The sequence below is a fragment of the Thermobia domestica genome, chromosome 17 (genome assembly GCF_964235325.1).
Source record: "Thermobia domestica chromosome 17, izTheDome1.hap1.1, whole genome shotgun sequence".
Lineage (NCBI taxonomy): Eukaryota > Metazoa > Arthropoda > Insecta > Zygentoma > Lepismatidae > Thermobia > Thermobia domestica.
In genome coordinates, this window is record NC_137470.1 from 136918416 (window position 1) to 136935887 (window position 17472).

Sequence of the window (17472 nt, forward strand, 5' to 3'; positions counted from 1 at the left end):
CGTTATCCGAAAGGAGCGCTAAACTCCAAACAAACAAAGTTTTTAGTTCCTACGTTATTATTATTATTATTATTATTATTATTATTATTATTACTATTATTATTATTATTATTATTATTATTATTATTATTATTATTATTATTATTATTATTATTATTATTATTATTATTATTATTATGTTAACTCATTGCGAAAAGGGTCATTTTGACCCATGTATTTATAGAGTGAGAATTGAAAACTAAAACTTTATTTTTAGGTAATCTCAGGAAATGTATTATATCGATTCAATATACATTCATTTTCCGTTTTATTATATAAGGAAAGAGACGAGTATAACTTTTAAGATTTAATATCAAAATAGTTAAATTTACTTCCATTTGTGATGTTATCCACCAAAACCAGAAGGTATCATAGTGATAGAACCTTCTACTTATTCAGGATAGATGCAGCACACGATATACTTTCGAACATGTTTTGTGTTGATCCACAGACAAATTTTCATCGAAAACACTAATCCACAGTTTTCTTTACCTTACACTTCCGGATTTGGTACTTTGGTCCTTTCCCGTTACAAGTTGGTAATGCTACTGTTAGTTCTTTTGCTGGTAGAATGTAAGAGCAATCTACTCCCAGCAGCCTTGACAGTATCTATGGACCGTCTGGTGTAGAGTATTTATTTCAACTTTCTGGTAATTGCAACACTAAACTGTTTCGGGTTTCATCTTTTCGTGATCACTCATAATCTGTACGTCATCGTGAAGGGGGTTCAATATTGGTACGTTCTTTTCTACATTTGTAAATTGGAAATGTGATGTCGTCCACGGTTTTTAGCACATTTGAGGTATTCAGTTCCTTGTTTCGGTCATGTATTGAAGCTGAAATGTTCCTTCCGTGGCTTCGGATAGTACCAAACATACTTATTTGGTTATTCTTAGTTCTTCAGCAAGATGCAGAAACGTAAAGAACTTATCACATGTTACATATAGTCCGGAGTGTAAGAAAGATTTCACAAGTTACCGGTATGTTCAACAAAAGAAATGTTTGTAGGTATCTGTTCATCTTTTCCTACATATGGAAAACTATTTAAAGATATGTATTCTTTATCTAAACAAAAATCCAAAGCTTCACATCCCATTCGTCAGTCTTACTACTCACGAACTAAATAAACAGGAAACTTAATCAGTGGTCAAAATGACCCTTTCGTATTCTAGTTAATCCTCTTTTCTAAAGAAAACCAACAAAATCTAAAAACTAATATTTATGGTATACACACCAAGATTAGAAAGAGAACAAGTATCGCCACCTTGTGAATATATTATAATCCATGTTCAAATTGAAGAATATTGACTGTTTCTGAGGGGTAAAATGATTCTTTTAGTAGTTCTTGTATTAAAATTTAAGTACAGCACGTTTAAGCAGAAATATCCTCAATCAAAACAATCGACAATGAATGGGTTGCCTCTACGGAAAAGTATGATTAGTTAATGCCAGAGAAAGAAGAAACTGTTAGAGTAAACTGATCGTGCATTTTTTTTAAAGCTTAAGTGGTAGAGAATTAGTTTGGCAAAAGGAGATTGAGGTCCAACCCCCTCAATTCTAGCCAAAAGAGTTTTTTGTAGTTTCAACCATGTTCCTTACACTTAGTATCGTGTGAAAGAATGTAAAAAACAGGAATTATTTTCTAAGTATATGCCTGTTATATAATATGAATTTTAAGTAAATTTGAACTCCACAGTAATGTAGTTTGATATATATATACGAAAAATATACAGTATTTAGTCAAGAATGCAGCTCATTTTTATTCCAAGTAAGATAAGTTCAAAACAGATAGGATAAATGCAGTTTAAAAGTATAGATTTTTGAGTTATCAGATTGTAACTTCCCACTTGTGTTTAACTTTCTATATGACAATACATGAAATGAAAAATGTAACATCTTTCATTTTCAGAATGTAACTGTGATCCAGCTGGTGTTGTAGAATCGTTTGCAGGATGCGGTTCGTTACCTCCAGGCGAGTTATGTCAATGTAAACAGAGAGTGCATGGAAGAATTTGTAATGAATGTAGACCTTTGTATTGGAACTTACAAAGTGCTAATCCACAAGGATGTGAAGGTAAGAAAACCACAATTTTAAGCGCAGAATTGATAATTAAAAGATATTTCAAGATACTTCTCACTACAATGTTACGGCTTAATTTTATTTTCGAGCGACCATAGGAGAAGAGCAAAGAAGGTGTTATAGTGATCTTTATTATGAACTAATTTTTTAGAACATTCATTTTATTTTGTGCAATGGACTTAAAAAAGTGCATTTAGTTTTCATTTTTACATTTTTCTATTTTCTTTTTTCTTTTCTTTTTTTTATTTATTTTACGTTACAATAGGCTCTTTGTTAACGTTTGAACATTATCCGTAGGAACCAGAGCAATAACATACTGTCATAAATTTAGCTTATACGTCACGATAATACTTCATCCAATGAGAATATATATGTGTAAACGAAATGAACAAAAATTTGTATGAAACGAGGGTTTCGAGATTATATTTTATGCGTGGGTTCTAGACCCGTGGGCGGTGCTTAGTCTGAGAAGTGGGAAGAACGACGCGTTGTTGCTCAAGATGTACAAGAAGTAGTCAGACCTGCATTATAATTTGTGTTTAATTATTCACGAACATTTTTTTACTGCATACCGCAATGTAAATATGTAGATATAAGCTTATAAAGATATCAATATAATGAACTAAATGATATGTGTAATTTCTTTCAATATTTTCCACGGTGGCCGTTATGTACTTAGCCCTTCTATACTAGATTTTATATTATTTTCTTTACAGTGAAATCAAATTGCTGAAGTTATTACTTTCAATATGACTCTTCATATTGTGGTTTATTGCGGTTGTTCTGTGGTGAGGTTGGAACAAAACTTCGTTTTGTTTGAATCACATCACAATGGGCATTGTAACAGCATTTGTGTGCGGATAGCTTTATATGTGTTCAAATTAATACTAGCAAATCTGTCAATGCACAGGTGCTGGATGAATTTCAAGGTAGATTCTCAAACTTGTTGATTCCGTTTGCCTCTTTTGCATCCGCAATAATCATAACAGTATGGTGATCGCGAATAAAGATCGAATTCGAGATTTGAACGAAATTGTCCATTTCATGGCTCCTACATACTGAAGAAGTGAGTTTTCGATGCCTGTCCATGTGTTCGTTCGTACTTTACCCCGATATATGTACACTTGTTTAGAGGCATACCATTCTACGTTCCAGATTAAACTTTAAACCTCAAGTTTCTATAAGATTCTTCAGGTTTCTTTTTCGAATTGTTCCAAAAGTAAGGGTAGTTTACTGCAGGGTAAAAGCAAAATATTGCGATTTTCTCGAGAACGGCAATGAATTTGTTTACTTTTTATAGTTCAATATTTCATTAACAACCCCATCATATAGTATGAGCCATTTTTCTGAGAAGATCCAGAAAGGGTAGTTTACTCGTGGAGGTAAATTCCCTACGGAGAATTTTCTTAGAAACGACTCATTCAATTTTCTTAATATTTCATAATAGCATACTTCATTAAAACCCTACAATATGATATAAGTGATTTCTCTTAATAAAAAATTTACAAGTGTAGTTAACTCTGGAGGGTGAATTTTTTTTCTTTTACAGTTTTCTGAAATACGAGTCATGCGATTTTGTTCATATTTCATGAATAAATATTTCGTTAACAACCTTACAATCTGCCGAAAATCCTAAAATTCACACTATCACTGTGAAAACTGAGAATATTTGTTAAAAGTAAAATAAAATCATTAATGTCTCATAAAGACAGAAGTCAAACGTACAACCGTCACTCCATTTTCTATATGAATCACATTTTATCAATACACCTAAATTTTTCTTATCCTTCTTTTATCACATATAGTCATTATTTGTTGGCACAAACAAGATCAACAGACAACAGAGTTGTTGTCTAATATACTACAGCCAAGAAACAGGATAGTAACTAGCATACTTCTCAACTTCGATTTGGAAGAATAACAATGTCCTGAATTTATGCTATTTTAACTCATGTTAGAATGAAAAGTCCGATAATTAATGTTGGATTACTACGTAGTTACGACCATTTTGTTGGAAATCCTTTTTTTTAAATATAACCTGGTGGAATATGCGTTTCTTCATGACACAACAAAATTATTTATCTGACAATTAACCAATTTAATTTCAGACTGTGATTGCTACCTTCCTGGTGTTATGGGTGGAATCGGAGTATGTGATACGAAAAGTGGTCAGTGTAGATGCAAACCAACCGTGGGCTCTCGAAAATGTGACGAATGTTTGGACGGCACATACGATCTCCAGGACAATAATTTGTTTGGGTGTAGTGGTGAGTGTTATTACTTACTCTTTCTTTTCAGGCGTAATAGAGGTAAAACGGTTGAGCTTCACTGGAACATGCGGGTTTGTTGCGCATAGGTTTCATTGGCACTAATTTAAAATATAATTACTATTTAAAGAAGCACCTCTTCAAAGTGTTTATTTTGTTGTGACTTAGGGATCACCTCAGCTTTAATTGTAGTTTAGTAAGCATTGCAATCATATGGATAATAAAACTATGTAATATGAATATTGACTCTGTAATCAGATCTAGAATATGATTATTGTAGTAAATATGTAAGTTTGAAGCATGAATAATGGTTAAAACATATAACAAGTACGTAAATTGATTTATTATTTTAAATATATTATACAATTATTTGGGTGCAGTTTTGTATTGAATATCAAAGAAATTGCACTTAGGTTTCAATGAATATGCAAGCACGAATAAATAAACACATATATACTAAATTTACCAACGTATAATACATAGACTTTCAAGGCGCGATGATTATCTCTTCAGAACGTAGAAAATAAAACACGAAAATGGGAAAAGAATAGTTCAAAGTGTTTCACGTTTCTTCTTAGATTTTCCTTTTTTGCTTTAACGTTGTATATTAAAGTTAGATTATGTTTAAATAATAGTATTAAAATTAAAATACAGTAATGTTTTTCTGAATTTGTTACTCATAATAACCATGTACTTCCACAGCTTTTAATTTTTCTGTTATCTCAAGAATTCCTTTGTTTTATGTATGATATTTGAATTTATTAATAAATTTACTAATTCAGTGAACTTGTCAGGTTTACTGCTTTTTGAACAATTACTTGGTATGTTTAAATGTAACTGTTTTTTAACTCTTGTGTATTTTAAAGAATTGCTCGAGTAACTCTGATTACACTAGTTTACAAAGCTTTGGCCGCATAAGTGAAAATAGGCGGAACTAACTCAATTTCATGTGTTAATACTGAATACGGATATGAAAATATTCCATCACTCTCCATTTTATAATAAATTATTAAAATTCATTTCATACTGGGATATTTTCTATGAAAAGGAAGAATTTTGATGTAATTGTCTGTCCCTTCTACCAGAATTAACATATTTTAAAGAATTGTATCTTGTTTTGCTCGTTTTATTTGGCTGAAGAAAGCTGTTAACTAACTTCCGAGTAAAACGGTTAGTTTAGTAGAAGTTGAGGGATATTTACGAAATTTCCCGACATAAATGCCTTTTTTTTTTTTTTTTTTTTTTTCATTATTTGACCCTGGTAGCTACAAAAGAAAATTTTACCTACGGATTTTAGGTTACTTTTCAAATATTCTTTGTTCTATCCGTTTTATTAGGCCTAATAAAAATCTTAGAGCTATGGATAGTTCGGTTGAAAATTCATTTCCTATGTTCTCACCTAGACTTTTCCTCAAGAACTGAGGAGCTGTGGGATCCTTACAGATGAGCTGCTATTGCTAATTTTCAGTTAGATAAAGTGAAATGCATTAAAAGAAAAAGGGAGACTAATTTAAAAAAATGTAATTTTTATAATACTTTATGTATGAGATACATATTTTGATTTAGTATTACTACAAATATACTTCAAATATTGATCAAAATTATAATTTTTATTTAGTATATTAACGCAGGTGTAGATAACTGTCAATAATACAGATATTTGTTGAATCGTATTCAAGTCAAAGGCCGATTTTACAAGAGCAACATTTGTTTATTACATTCTGTGTTATCTGCAAAATGAATGCATTTGCTAGTCAGATGTCATAGCTAACGAAGTATATAAGTGACGTAATTGAAATTTTCTATCAACAAAGTCAATTAAATTTTATTTTTCGCCAGAATCCAGCTCGCTTCTGTCACACGAAAACGTTATATGTTAGTAAATTTTTATTGTCATTTTCGTGTTCAGGAGAGCCGATTTAATTAAAATGACCTACTTTCGTCCCTGTGGCAGGCAAAAGGTTTAAATTTGTCCACTAGTATTACCTACAGACACCAACTACACGTATGTAGAAACATTTATAAAAGTGTCGGAGCAATTCTGATAACATTACTTTGGACTAATTAAGTAAATGTTGCTTTGTTAATGTAAATTTAGGCTTAATACTATATTTTTTCTTTTCTTAATTTCTCAAAGACTGCGCTTGTGATATTGGTGGATCTGTAAATAACATTTGCAACAAACAAACTGGCCAGTGTCCTTGCCATCCAACCATTAATGGAAGAACTTGTACAGAGCCTCTCAAAACGTATTATTTTCCAACCTTATATCAATACCAATTTGAAGCAGAAGATGGACATACTCCAGCTAATACACCAGTTCGGTTTGGATTTGATGAGTCAATTTTTCCAGGATTTTCTTGGAAGGGATATGCTGTCTTCTCTCAACTCCAGGTAACAAGATACTTACTTCCTAGTACTCATTAACTTCTGAAGAATAATATATGATCTGCATTTATACAGTGTGTTTCAAAACAACACCGACAAGGTTTGGGAGATGATTCCTGACACCAAAATAAGACGAAAAATATAGACCAACCTGAGTGCACAAATGCTCCCTTTCGGAGTTATAGGCTGCCGAAAACATGAAGAAATGAATTTTAAAGGTCCATATCTCCACAACTATGGGACCTACCCTAGTCGGCTCAGGACTTCACTTAAGAACTAATATGTACCCTATCCAAATATCCATATTTCAGAATCCTGCTGTACTCACACAAGAATTTTTATAGTTGGAGTTTGGCTACAGGCATATATAATTTGAAGTACTCACCAACTCCCTCTTTAAAAATTGTTACGGAAGTATGGGAGGATTCTGAAACAAATGGGGAGGAGAGGGGGAAGATGGTTTGTAGGGGGAAAGGCGGTTCATCTTCCGCCTTAAGAACTCTGCGTTCATGGCTTCCTCAAGATATACATTATTACAATACAAGAATTAATACTACAAATGTACACTCAAAATATATACCTAACAATAATACTAATTTAAAAGTGTATTTAAAAAATAATGTTACCTTGTTTTATATATTTTGACATTCAAGTAAATCTTAATATTGATATTATACAGAAAGATCAGACTGAAGGTGTTACTCTAGACTATAGAAAAAATGTTTATGTAACTACAATCTGAGGTGTCTTTAAACTGCAAGTTTAGCATTTGTTTGACACAATTTAGCGATTTATTGTATAGTTTTATTCGTGTGTGGTGTAACGAATTTTGAGTTTTTGTTAAACAGAAATTTTGTATATGAATGTGATGGGTTGTTCTAGTGTTGTATTGGTGTAGGTTCGAATTGAGTTGAAAGTTTCTTTTATATTCTTATGCATGAATGATGTTTCGAGAATGTATATACACGGCAATGGTAATATTTTTAGTTTCTGAAACAGTGGTCTTCTTGGTGTATGATCCAATGAATCGCACAGTCGCTAGCAATAAGTAGAAATCATCTATGTAGTTTCTTCAGAAGTTTCGACAAGTATGAGCCAATTTGAAATTTTAATTTACCCATGTCCTCTTTACGCTACAGAATGTGTACTTGAAATAGTTGTCTTCATTTCAAAGTTTTTGATTTAAGAAGTTTATGTAGATAGACACTCCATTTTTCTGCCGACTGTATGAGTTACAATTACTACGTATCATATACAATACACGAGGAGTGTTTTAGGAAGTTAGTGAGAATTTTCAGTAACTTCCCAGATATTTGGGAACTGTTAACTTCCTTTAAGCTGCATTCTAAATATTCCTATAATTTATACTTCTAGAACATTTTACACATGTTAAATCGAATTAAAACTAGTTGCAGACGTTCTTTAATCTGATATTTCTGTTAAATAATAATAAATGTCATTAAATTTGAAAGTTTTATTTCGACAAAAAAATAATAATATTAAATTTTGGAATATCTCGTAAATATTTTTGAATTCTTTAAAAATGTATCTCATTCAGCGTAGGAGATACAATAAATATTGCAGTCGGTAATTTATTATTGTATGTATACATTTTTCAAATTCATTCAAGTAATCAGTGCAGCCTAGGTCCAGATTTTCCTGTTATCTCCTTGTTGTAATGTATTTTAGTGCGACTGATATCATATGGTTGTTGTTAATATATGTAGTCTTTCATTTTTTTTTATTACGCAGTTTACATTGTATATTCTCTGAAACAAGTTACTTATGAAAAATGTGAACAACACAATGTTGTATAGCTATCAGAGAAGAATTTTTGGTATTTGCGGAAATCATTGGTTAATAATATAGTAAATATTTACAAATAATATACTATACTCATTCATTACATATTCATTTAACATCAATGTTTAAGATATGTTCTAAATCAAGAAACTAAACACAAAAATAACGTCATAAAATGAATGAACGTCTGTTTTCGATATATCAGTTCTACGTCATTTATTCTTAATTTATCACTTTGATTTTGAAACTGGTCCTCAGTGGTCTAATGGAGATTCCGCGTTCGATCCTCGCTGGAAAAGTATCAAATACAGTACAGCGGGTCAGATCTCACTTTAAACTGTGGGTCTTGTCCTATATAGTGTCGCTGCTGACAGATGTAAATACGAGGAGTAATCAAAAAGTAAGGTTACAAAACCTCCAGTGAAAAATGTATATATATATTATTTCATACAACCAATACAACCAACAGATAATACATACATTAGGTTATTTTTTCGACATAGTCTCCATATCGGTTGAAGCACTTTCGCATCGTGGGATGAGTTTGAAGATTCCCTCCTGGTAAAAACCCTGTCCTTGCGTGTTCAGCCACGTTGTCACGAAATGTTTCATCTCCTTGTCTGAAGCGAAGTAGAATAGCTTGAACAATGTGACAAAAGCTTCCGAACAACATTCCCAATTCCGCCATTAACATGATCCTCCTGTTGTCCTGAATCAGTTCCTCCACGCGAGCTGTGTTCAAATCTGTTGATGCCGTGCTGGGTTGGCCACTACGCTTCTCGTCAGTGACGTTTTCTCTACTAGCCGCAAACTTTCGACACCATTCTGCGACATGCTGACGAAACATTACAGCCTCTCCGTAAACCTCTAACAGCCGCCAGTGAATTTCAGCCGCGGTTACATGTTTCGCCCACAGAAATCAAATAACTGAGCCGACTTCATCGCGGGTCCAGTTTTCCAAACGAGTCGCCATTTGTGTTTATCTACAGCTAGCGGCGTAGGTGGCGAGTGGCTGAAACTCTGCATAGTTGCCAACGCCATGTATTAAAATTACCTCACACTCCTCATTCCCCTATAACAGACAAAACCCCAGAAATATCGGCTGTGTAACCTTAGTTTCTGATTCTCCCTCATACAAATTAATCAATAGATTTCTGGTGAGAGAGCATCGATTATACTAGAGTGGTTCAGTTCCCACTTTAAACTATATGTCTTGTGCTATAAAGCCTCCCTGGCAACAAAAGACGTAAATACAAATCAGTCAATATTTAAGCTAATGTTTAGATTATTATATGAAAATACAATATTGTATAACCATTTCTTTGAATTACAGAATGAAATTATTCAAGACGTTTATATAGATAAACCATCTCTTTATCGCATGGTTCTTCGGTATGTCAATCCGAATGAAGAAGCGTTATTAGGGGAGATTACTATTACACCGGACAATCCTAATGACATCGAGCAGACGTTTCAAGTTCAGTTAAAACCAACAAGAACACCGAAGTTTGTGACTGTTGCAGGAGCTACAAGCAATATTCCTTCCCCGTTCGTTATGAATCCTGGAAGGTGGTCAGTCAGCATTAAGAATAAACAAAGTTTGTTCCTGGTAGGTATTTTCTTTCTAACTACGTAGTTTATGTTGAAATATTTTTTCAATGTTGAATGAGTGTGTGCCAAAATATTATGTTAATTTTTCAAGAACAGGTCTTTGTGGTTAAACTAACTAGTTTTTATGTTCAGTTGTATGCGAATCCTCACAATTTCCCCCGTATTGTATAGAGTTTTAAAAGTTATTTTATATATATCCTGAATTTTCTTTTAGTTTGTACTCTGTTTCGGGCATTTATTGTGCCATCGTGGAAGTTTCCACACTTGTAAATAATTAACTTCGAAATTACATTGCACCTTACTCAATTAAGAACCCTTTTTGACGTAAGACATTTTATTATGAACGTATATTTGCCAACTTAATAAATGTACTGTTATATTTAGAAGCCCCCATACTAGTTATTCTACTTCTTATGCAAAACACGAAGAATTATCTAATTGAATTTATATACGTGTAATAATGACAAATCAAGATACTTAATAGCACCAATAAGAAGTAACTGCACATGAATGTAAACACAATGACAGCAACAACGTAAGCTTTGAACTATTCTTAAATCACATTGCACACAATATATTTCTCCTTTATTTTCTGATGAACACGTTACTCATCTTTAATACCTCTTGTACAGTAAAGCACACTACTCTATTAATATTGAACACATCTCAACTTTGCAAATAATATTATGTCTTATTCTCGCAATGTTTATACTTCTTTTAAACTATATATATATATATATATATATATATATATATATATATATATATATATATATATATATAAACAACGACAAATAACAACTTTCTCATTAAGAAAAGATAAATATTCGAAGAGCACAAAAAGGAAAGTCAGTTTGATACCTGTGTAGTGCGATTTTTCAGTGTTGAGTATCATACTTGAGTTTTTCGGTGTACCTCTTGCAATATATTTCTGTACGATTGTGGTGACACTTGAATAGTCTTATAAGCAGCTATAGTGGATCAGTGGAATGGTGACCCACAACCTGTGAAAATAAGTACCCTCAATCTGTGAGAATAAGTTTATTTGGAGGCGGCCAGATTTTGGCATGTGATGACGTGTTAATACACGTATAACTGCTTTTTATTAACTGTATTTTTCTTTTAATATGCAGATAATTTCACTCAGTATTGTGTGCAACCTTATACACATCCACAAAATCAATACAATCTTTTTTTTCCATAATTCACAAATGTTTTCAAATTTATATTGTGATTCGGACAAGGATCTTGATCTACATGGTTTATGCTCCTGATAATAATCTTCATACTTAAAAATTGGAAACTATTGTTACTATACGTTTTGTACGCACCTCAAAGTCAAATGCTTTGCGAATATTGTGAACTGCTTCTGTAGTGTTACATGCAAGTTTTAATTCCAAAATTACAGTCGAAACTATTGTTACTCCATTTCCAAAAGTTCCTATGTTTTTTTTATAAGCTTATGTAAATTAGTATAATAATGTATAGCATGTATTTCTTACGGTTAAGATGAATCGTGAAGATTTAGGACGATATACATGTTCTTTTATTATTTTATTTCTTCTTAACTTCTATAATAGAAATTCATTAACTTGATTTCAAAGTAAATTAATTACATTTATCATAACAAATATTAAACATTTTATTCATTCCAATAGGATTACTTCGTTCTGCTTCCTGCGGCATTTTACGAGGCTACAATACTTGTGAAAAGAGTGAATACACCCTGTACTGTGGGAGATAGAGGATTATGCAGACACTTCAAGTATCCTAATATAAGTCAGTATGATATGGTAAGAGGCGAAGGTGGATATATCTCCAAAGACGAATCTAGGGAGAGGTTACGGGAATACTTTACAGATGAAGAGGTATGTTTGTTCTCTCTGAACTTCTACTGCAAAATTCACACCGAAATTCTTACAGAATTGATACAATAGTTGCACCTTGAAACCGAAATCATGTTTGGTATTAATAATACTTCATGCACATCAGAGAAGCACCATGGGACTGTTCATGCATGTTATACTAAAGTCCCTCTTGATTGCGTTAAAGTTGATTACATAGAGGATTTTCCGACATACTTCGTACTGATTTGTTTAAGGCTTTAGTTACTCATAATTTCGAAATATTTATTTTCTGTTTTGTGTAAGTTAATATAAATTAATTATATAAAATTATTATGTAATTATCACAAATTTTGATAGTTATTTAAGAAATGGAAGGAAACAAAATAATATACTTGACATGTTATCATTTTTGTTTGTTCTTATTTCATAAATAAATGTTTCATTAGTAATACTATAATGCAGAATCAGTCATCTCTAATTCAAAAAATCTAGGAGGGTAGTTTATAGTTAGGGATGAATTTTTTCGAACAGTTTTTTTTTTTTTTCGAAAAGAACTCAGGCGATGTTGGTAATATTTCATAAATGAACATTTTATTAATACCTCTATAATGTTGGGAAAGTTACTTCTTACGAAAATATCCACAAGGAGTAGTTTGCTCTTGAGAATTAGTTACTTTAGACGATTTTCTCAAAAACGACTCATTAAATTGTGTTCATATTTCATAAATAAATATTCGATTAATAATTCTATAATGTTGCGTAAATCACTACCATGAAAGTATCGACATGGGGTACTTTATTTTTATGGGTTATTTCTATTTTTATTTATTTAATATTAATATTATTATTATTTTATAAACAAAAACTTCATTAATAAGCCTAACATATGATATAAGTCATCTCGTGCGAAAAATCAACAATAATTTTGTTCGTATTTCGTAAGAAAATGTTTAATTAATAACTGCGGCATAACATAATTTAGTTAAGGAATTGGAGCTAGAAAGTTAAGCATGGTGGCCCGTACCTTTTATTGTAAAACTGTTATTGCCAGAATTTCGACACTATGTCAAAGAAAAAGAGAGGATTTACGCAACGTTTTTAATGTAATTGAAATCTGAAGTAAAAAGTCATCTATTCCATTTAAAATAATTGGACTTAACATGTGAATATACTACTTCTGATCCTATGCGGGAATTAAATATTTAACCATTTAGTACAACATTTAGTCAGTCCTCGTAGTATGTAAGATTTTGACAAATTATCACGTTACTTTACAAGGAGTGATCGAGTTGTACTTTCTGCATTAATAAACTCAAAACGTACTGATTTTTTCTCCTGTAAATTAATATAGAGTTTTAAGTTTCTAAGTTTTAAGTCTAGTCAAGTCTAAGTAGATTTCAAAACTAAGTTTCATCTTCAAAATCTTATAGTTTTCAATAACATATTTCCTAATTGAACACTTTTTGTAACTAATAGAATACTTTTTCTTACCTGCTTTCTAATCTTTGAATCGCTATTTAATAGTAGTTAAACCATATTCTTTGAAAGTTTATTAAAATATTTACAAACTCTTATACTTATAGACATTCTGAAATCTCGAAAGATTATAGGTAGTTAAATTTAAAAAAATCATACTAGTTATTTATTAAATCAACATGTCCTTGACTATTGATATAACACACTATGTTGCTTCTTGTATATAGCATTTGGAAGAATTACAACAGGATGAAATGCCTCTGATCAATGAAAATCAGAAAGAGATTCATTTGGATCTGCGGATATCGAAGCCAGGAAAACATATTTTGCTGATAAATTATTTTACACCAAAGGAAGTCACAAAAACTGCAGTTCTGCAAGTGGAGACTAGTACACAGAAAGGTGATTCCTTTTTCTTTTATGCATTACTTTACAATCGACATGGAAATACTTCTAACCTTGCAAAATTAAACTGTATAAGTGCACAGACTGATAACAAACATATTTATTAGTACATTTGTATAAAACACAAGATATGAATACAAAATTTAATATTTAAAATTATACGAGGTAGTCCCAAAAAGTTTTCACAAATGGTTCCTGTTAGTAATCGTAACAGAAAAGCTTAGTATCCTAAGATGATAGCGTCCTTGACATCATAACAGCTGGCTTCACTTTCTAGATTTCTTCTCAACTGTAGCGACAATACCATTTCTATTCAAATGTAATCAATGATTTGTATAAGCTGTTCGAATCCCAGTTACGTCCTGAATATACGAGGAGAAGTCAAAAAGTAAAGGGACCAATTTCTTGCATTAGGGTTTGGTAAGACTGCTAGTATTCAGCGCTGAATTAGTGTCGTCTGTGACACTTCTATGTAACTTGTCACTCTTATTACCGCGTTAATTGTTGGGCTGTAGGAGACCATTAAATATGGTAGCTCCATTGTCGATCTGCACCAACAAGGAAATGAGGGCAGTGATTCGCTTTTTCTTTGCGGAAGGTGTTAAATCTGCGGAAATTATTTGTTTAATGCAAGCGCAGTATGGTGACAGCTGTTTATCGCGAAGCATAAGGCACAAAGGTTGGACATCTCTCGTAAATATTTGGCTCCTTATCGTCGCGAGGGAGATGGATTTTTACAGCAAATCGTTACTGTAGATGAAACTTGGGTACATCATCACGAACCGGAAAGTAAGGCTGCGAACATGGTTTGGAAACACCCATCATCACCAGAAATTAAGAAATTTAAACGTTAACTATCAGCTAGTCACTGATGCAGTGCAAAATTGGTTACAGGTGCAACCGAAACACTTTTTTTTTTTTCGACGGAAGAAAAAAAAAACTTGTGAAACGTTGGGAAAAGTACGTTGAAGTGTAGGGAATTGATGTAGAAAAATAATGTATGTTTCAGTTTTCTATCATTAGAATAAACGTACCTTTTCTCGTCCCTGTACTTTTTGACTTCTCTTCTTATTACTGTACGGTTTTACTTATTCTTACGAGATTTTAGTCTTATCAACTTCTAAGTTGACGCAGATGTTGAAAGATCAAATATAGAAGGACAATCATTAATATCATTTGTAAGTTTTCGGTGTAACATCACACATCATTAGAACATAACTCTGTTTTGTTTCTAATTCATCACTATTTCGGGATTTGAATTACATATATTTTCAGTGTCTGCTACCTGTTTCACCTTTGTAATCACTTAAAATGAATATCTAGTGCTGTTTGTATTTCTGTTGCACACAGTCGATCGGATGAAACCATACAAGTTTGTTCAACATCAAACTTCAATAGGTCTGTTATCTAGCTATTACATGTATGGAAATTTGGTTTTGGTTTCTGAACTGATGTCGTTGATTAAAACAAGTGCGAGGTGTGATCAAAAAATACGGTGTATAATTTTATTAGAACCAAGGTAATAAGCTTATATGCAATTGATTTAACCTCCTTGAAACTACTGTCATTGGCTAGCTATGCACTAAACCCAACGTTAAATCCATGACTGGAAGCATTTCTGGAAGGCTTCTTTTGGAAGGGCGTTCAGTTGCTCTGTCGTGGTCCTCTCAATGTCAGGAATGGTGTCAAAACGCTTTCCTCTAAGCACGGTTTTAATTTTTTGGGAAGATCCAGAAGTCGCATGGTGCTAAATCAGGTGAGTAAGGTGGATGTGGACAGGCAGGATTATTTTTTCAACCAAAAAGTTGAGGATCAAAAGCAATATATGGCACGGTGAGTTTTCGTGATGAAGGAGGAAGTCATTTGTCCGTTCAATTGGCCCTTAAAATGTTTCTCACGGACCCATACGAGATTAGTTCTTTCGCAAGCTCTCGTATGGTCATTCGCCTGTTTGAACGCATCATTTGGTCTTCTTTTTTTCTTTTACGTTTCCATCTGCTTTTGACGCAGGAAGACGTCCCTATCGGTGCTAATTTTCAACCGACTTCTTGCGTCTTCTGAATCGCTCATACCACTTGTAAACAGTCTTCAATGCCACAATTCCATCCCATATACTGATTTTGACATTTTGCGAGCTTCTTGGCATGTTTTTACATCTTAGAACAAACCTTAACGTTGACGCGTGACAGACAGAAAGGAATCTTTGCTTTTTTTTCTATTTTTTAAATAAGTAGTTAGCTCATAAGTGGAATTAAGCTTATGAAGGGTACATGGGAAAAACACGCTAAGTCACATTTCGTAAAGTTTTTCAGGAGAGCGGTTTTAAAGCATGGGCAAAACAGGTTCTTCCTTATATGGGATTTCTTTACTCGTTTAGAAAATGGGATCTAGTTGTTACTTTCGCAGGGTTGTTATACTATTGGTAAGATGCTGCCATCAGCTGTCTGAAGGGACAAATATCTCAAAATCGTGTAATTTGGACTTAGCATGTTTTTCTCTTGTACTCTTTACATATTTTGTCTTCTTTATATACTTACCGTGTATAGTGATCAGAAAAGTGCTTACTTCTCTAGTTCTCCTTACATATTCATTTGTCAGTAAATTCGGAAATAGTTGACAAATCAGAGCGCAGTTTCTGATGTTTTAAAGAGAACTGCATTTTATACAGTTAAGGAGAACGGCTCAAATTTGTCAGTTTATTTCATGTTACTAACAAATGAATATGTATAATGGAGGTAGCACTCTTCTGATGACTGTACTTCTGATTTTCAATAATAGGGAACTTACATGGCGTTTAATTTACTCTTATTGTTGTAATCTCATAATTTGAAACAAGTTTTAGTAATATTGAATATTTCATTTTTCTTCTTAGGACGAGATAAGGGGAAAATTACTTTGTACAGCTGTCCATACACAACTCTTTGTCGTCAAGCTGTAATTGACAAACATGGTAGAGTTGCTGTTTTCAAGTTCGATACTAATTTCATTAGCTTAGTTCTCAAGGTAAGGACATTTTAATAAAACTGGCACCCAATTGCATGACGATGATATATTTCTTCAGTTATTATTTGAATTTATTTGTTTGCTGTAATTGAAATTTCCGATTTACATGCAATCACTTGCAAAGGAAAATAGTAATAAAATAAATAAATAAATGGTTAAAAATAAAAACTGGTTAGTCAAAGTAATCCCTAGTTGAAACTACATATTTTTGCCATTGTTAGGCCAACAATTGAATTTCATTTAAAAAAGAAAAAAAAACTGGAGTCTGCGATAAGAAGTCCTCAATCTCATGTTAGAACACCCACTCATCAGGGAAACTTTTGTTACAAAGAATGATCGAGATGTCTAAATAGGTTGGTAGTAAATGAGAGAGACGTCAGCAGAATACACTGGGTGAGGAAGGATTTTATATAGAGTCTGCACCTTAGTTTCAACGACATGTGACCGTGAATTTTCGTGCAACATGAGTAAACCATGTCTCTTGACCATTGCTAGGTACTTGCAAATAAGTTTCTGTTGTGTTTCATGAAACTCAATACTGCAATGATGGTTT

General features: G+C 32.5%; 1 protein-coding gene across 1 annotated transcript in view; it reads left to right on the forward strand.

Moving 5' to 3' along the window:
* LanA (laminin subunit alpha) overlaps positions 1-17472 on the forward strand; it is a 402631-nt gene that overhangs the window by 177455 nt on the left and 207704 nt on the right. Inside the window, exons 12-18 of the mRNA XM_081744326.1 lie at positions 1949-2113; positions 4228-4386; positions 6524-6780; positions 9911-10186; positions 11847-12056; positions 13739-13913; positions 16789-16919. Coding sequence (XP_081600452.1) covers positions 1949-2113; positions 4228-4386; positions 6524-6780; positions 9911-10186; positions 11847-12056; positions 13739-13913; positions 16789-16919 — 1373 coding nt within the window. The remainder of the gene's footprint in view (positions 1-1948; positions 2114-4227; positions 4387-6523; positions 6781-9910; positions 10187-11846; positions 12057-13738; positions 13914-16788; positions 16920-17472) is intronic.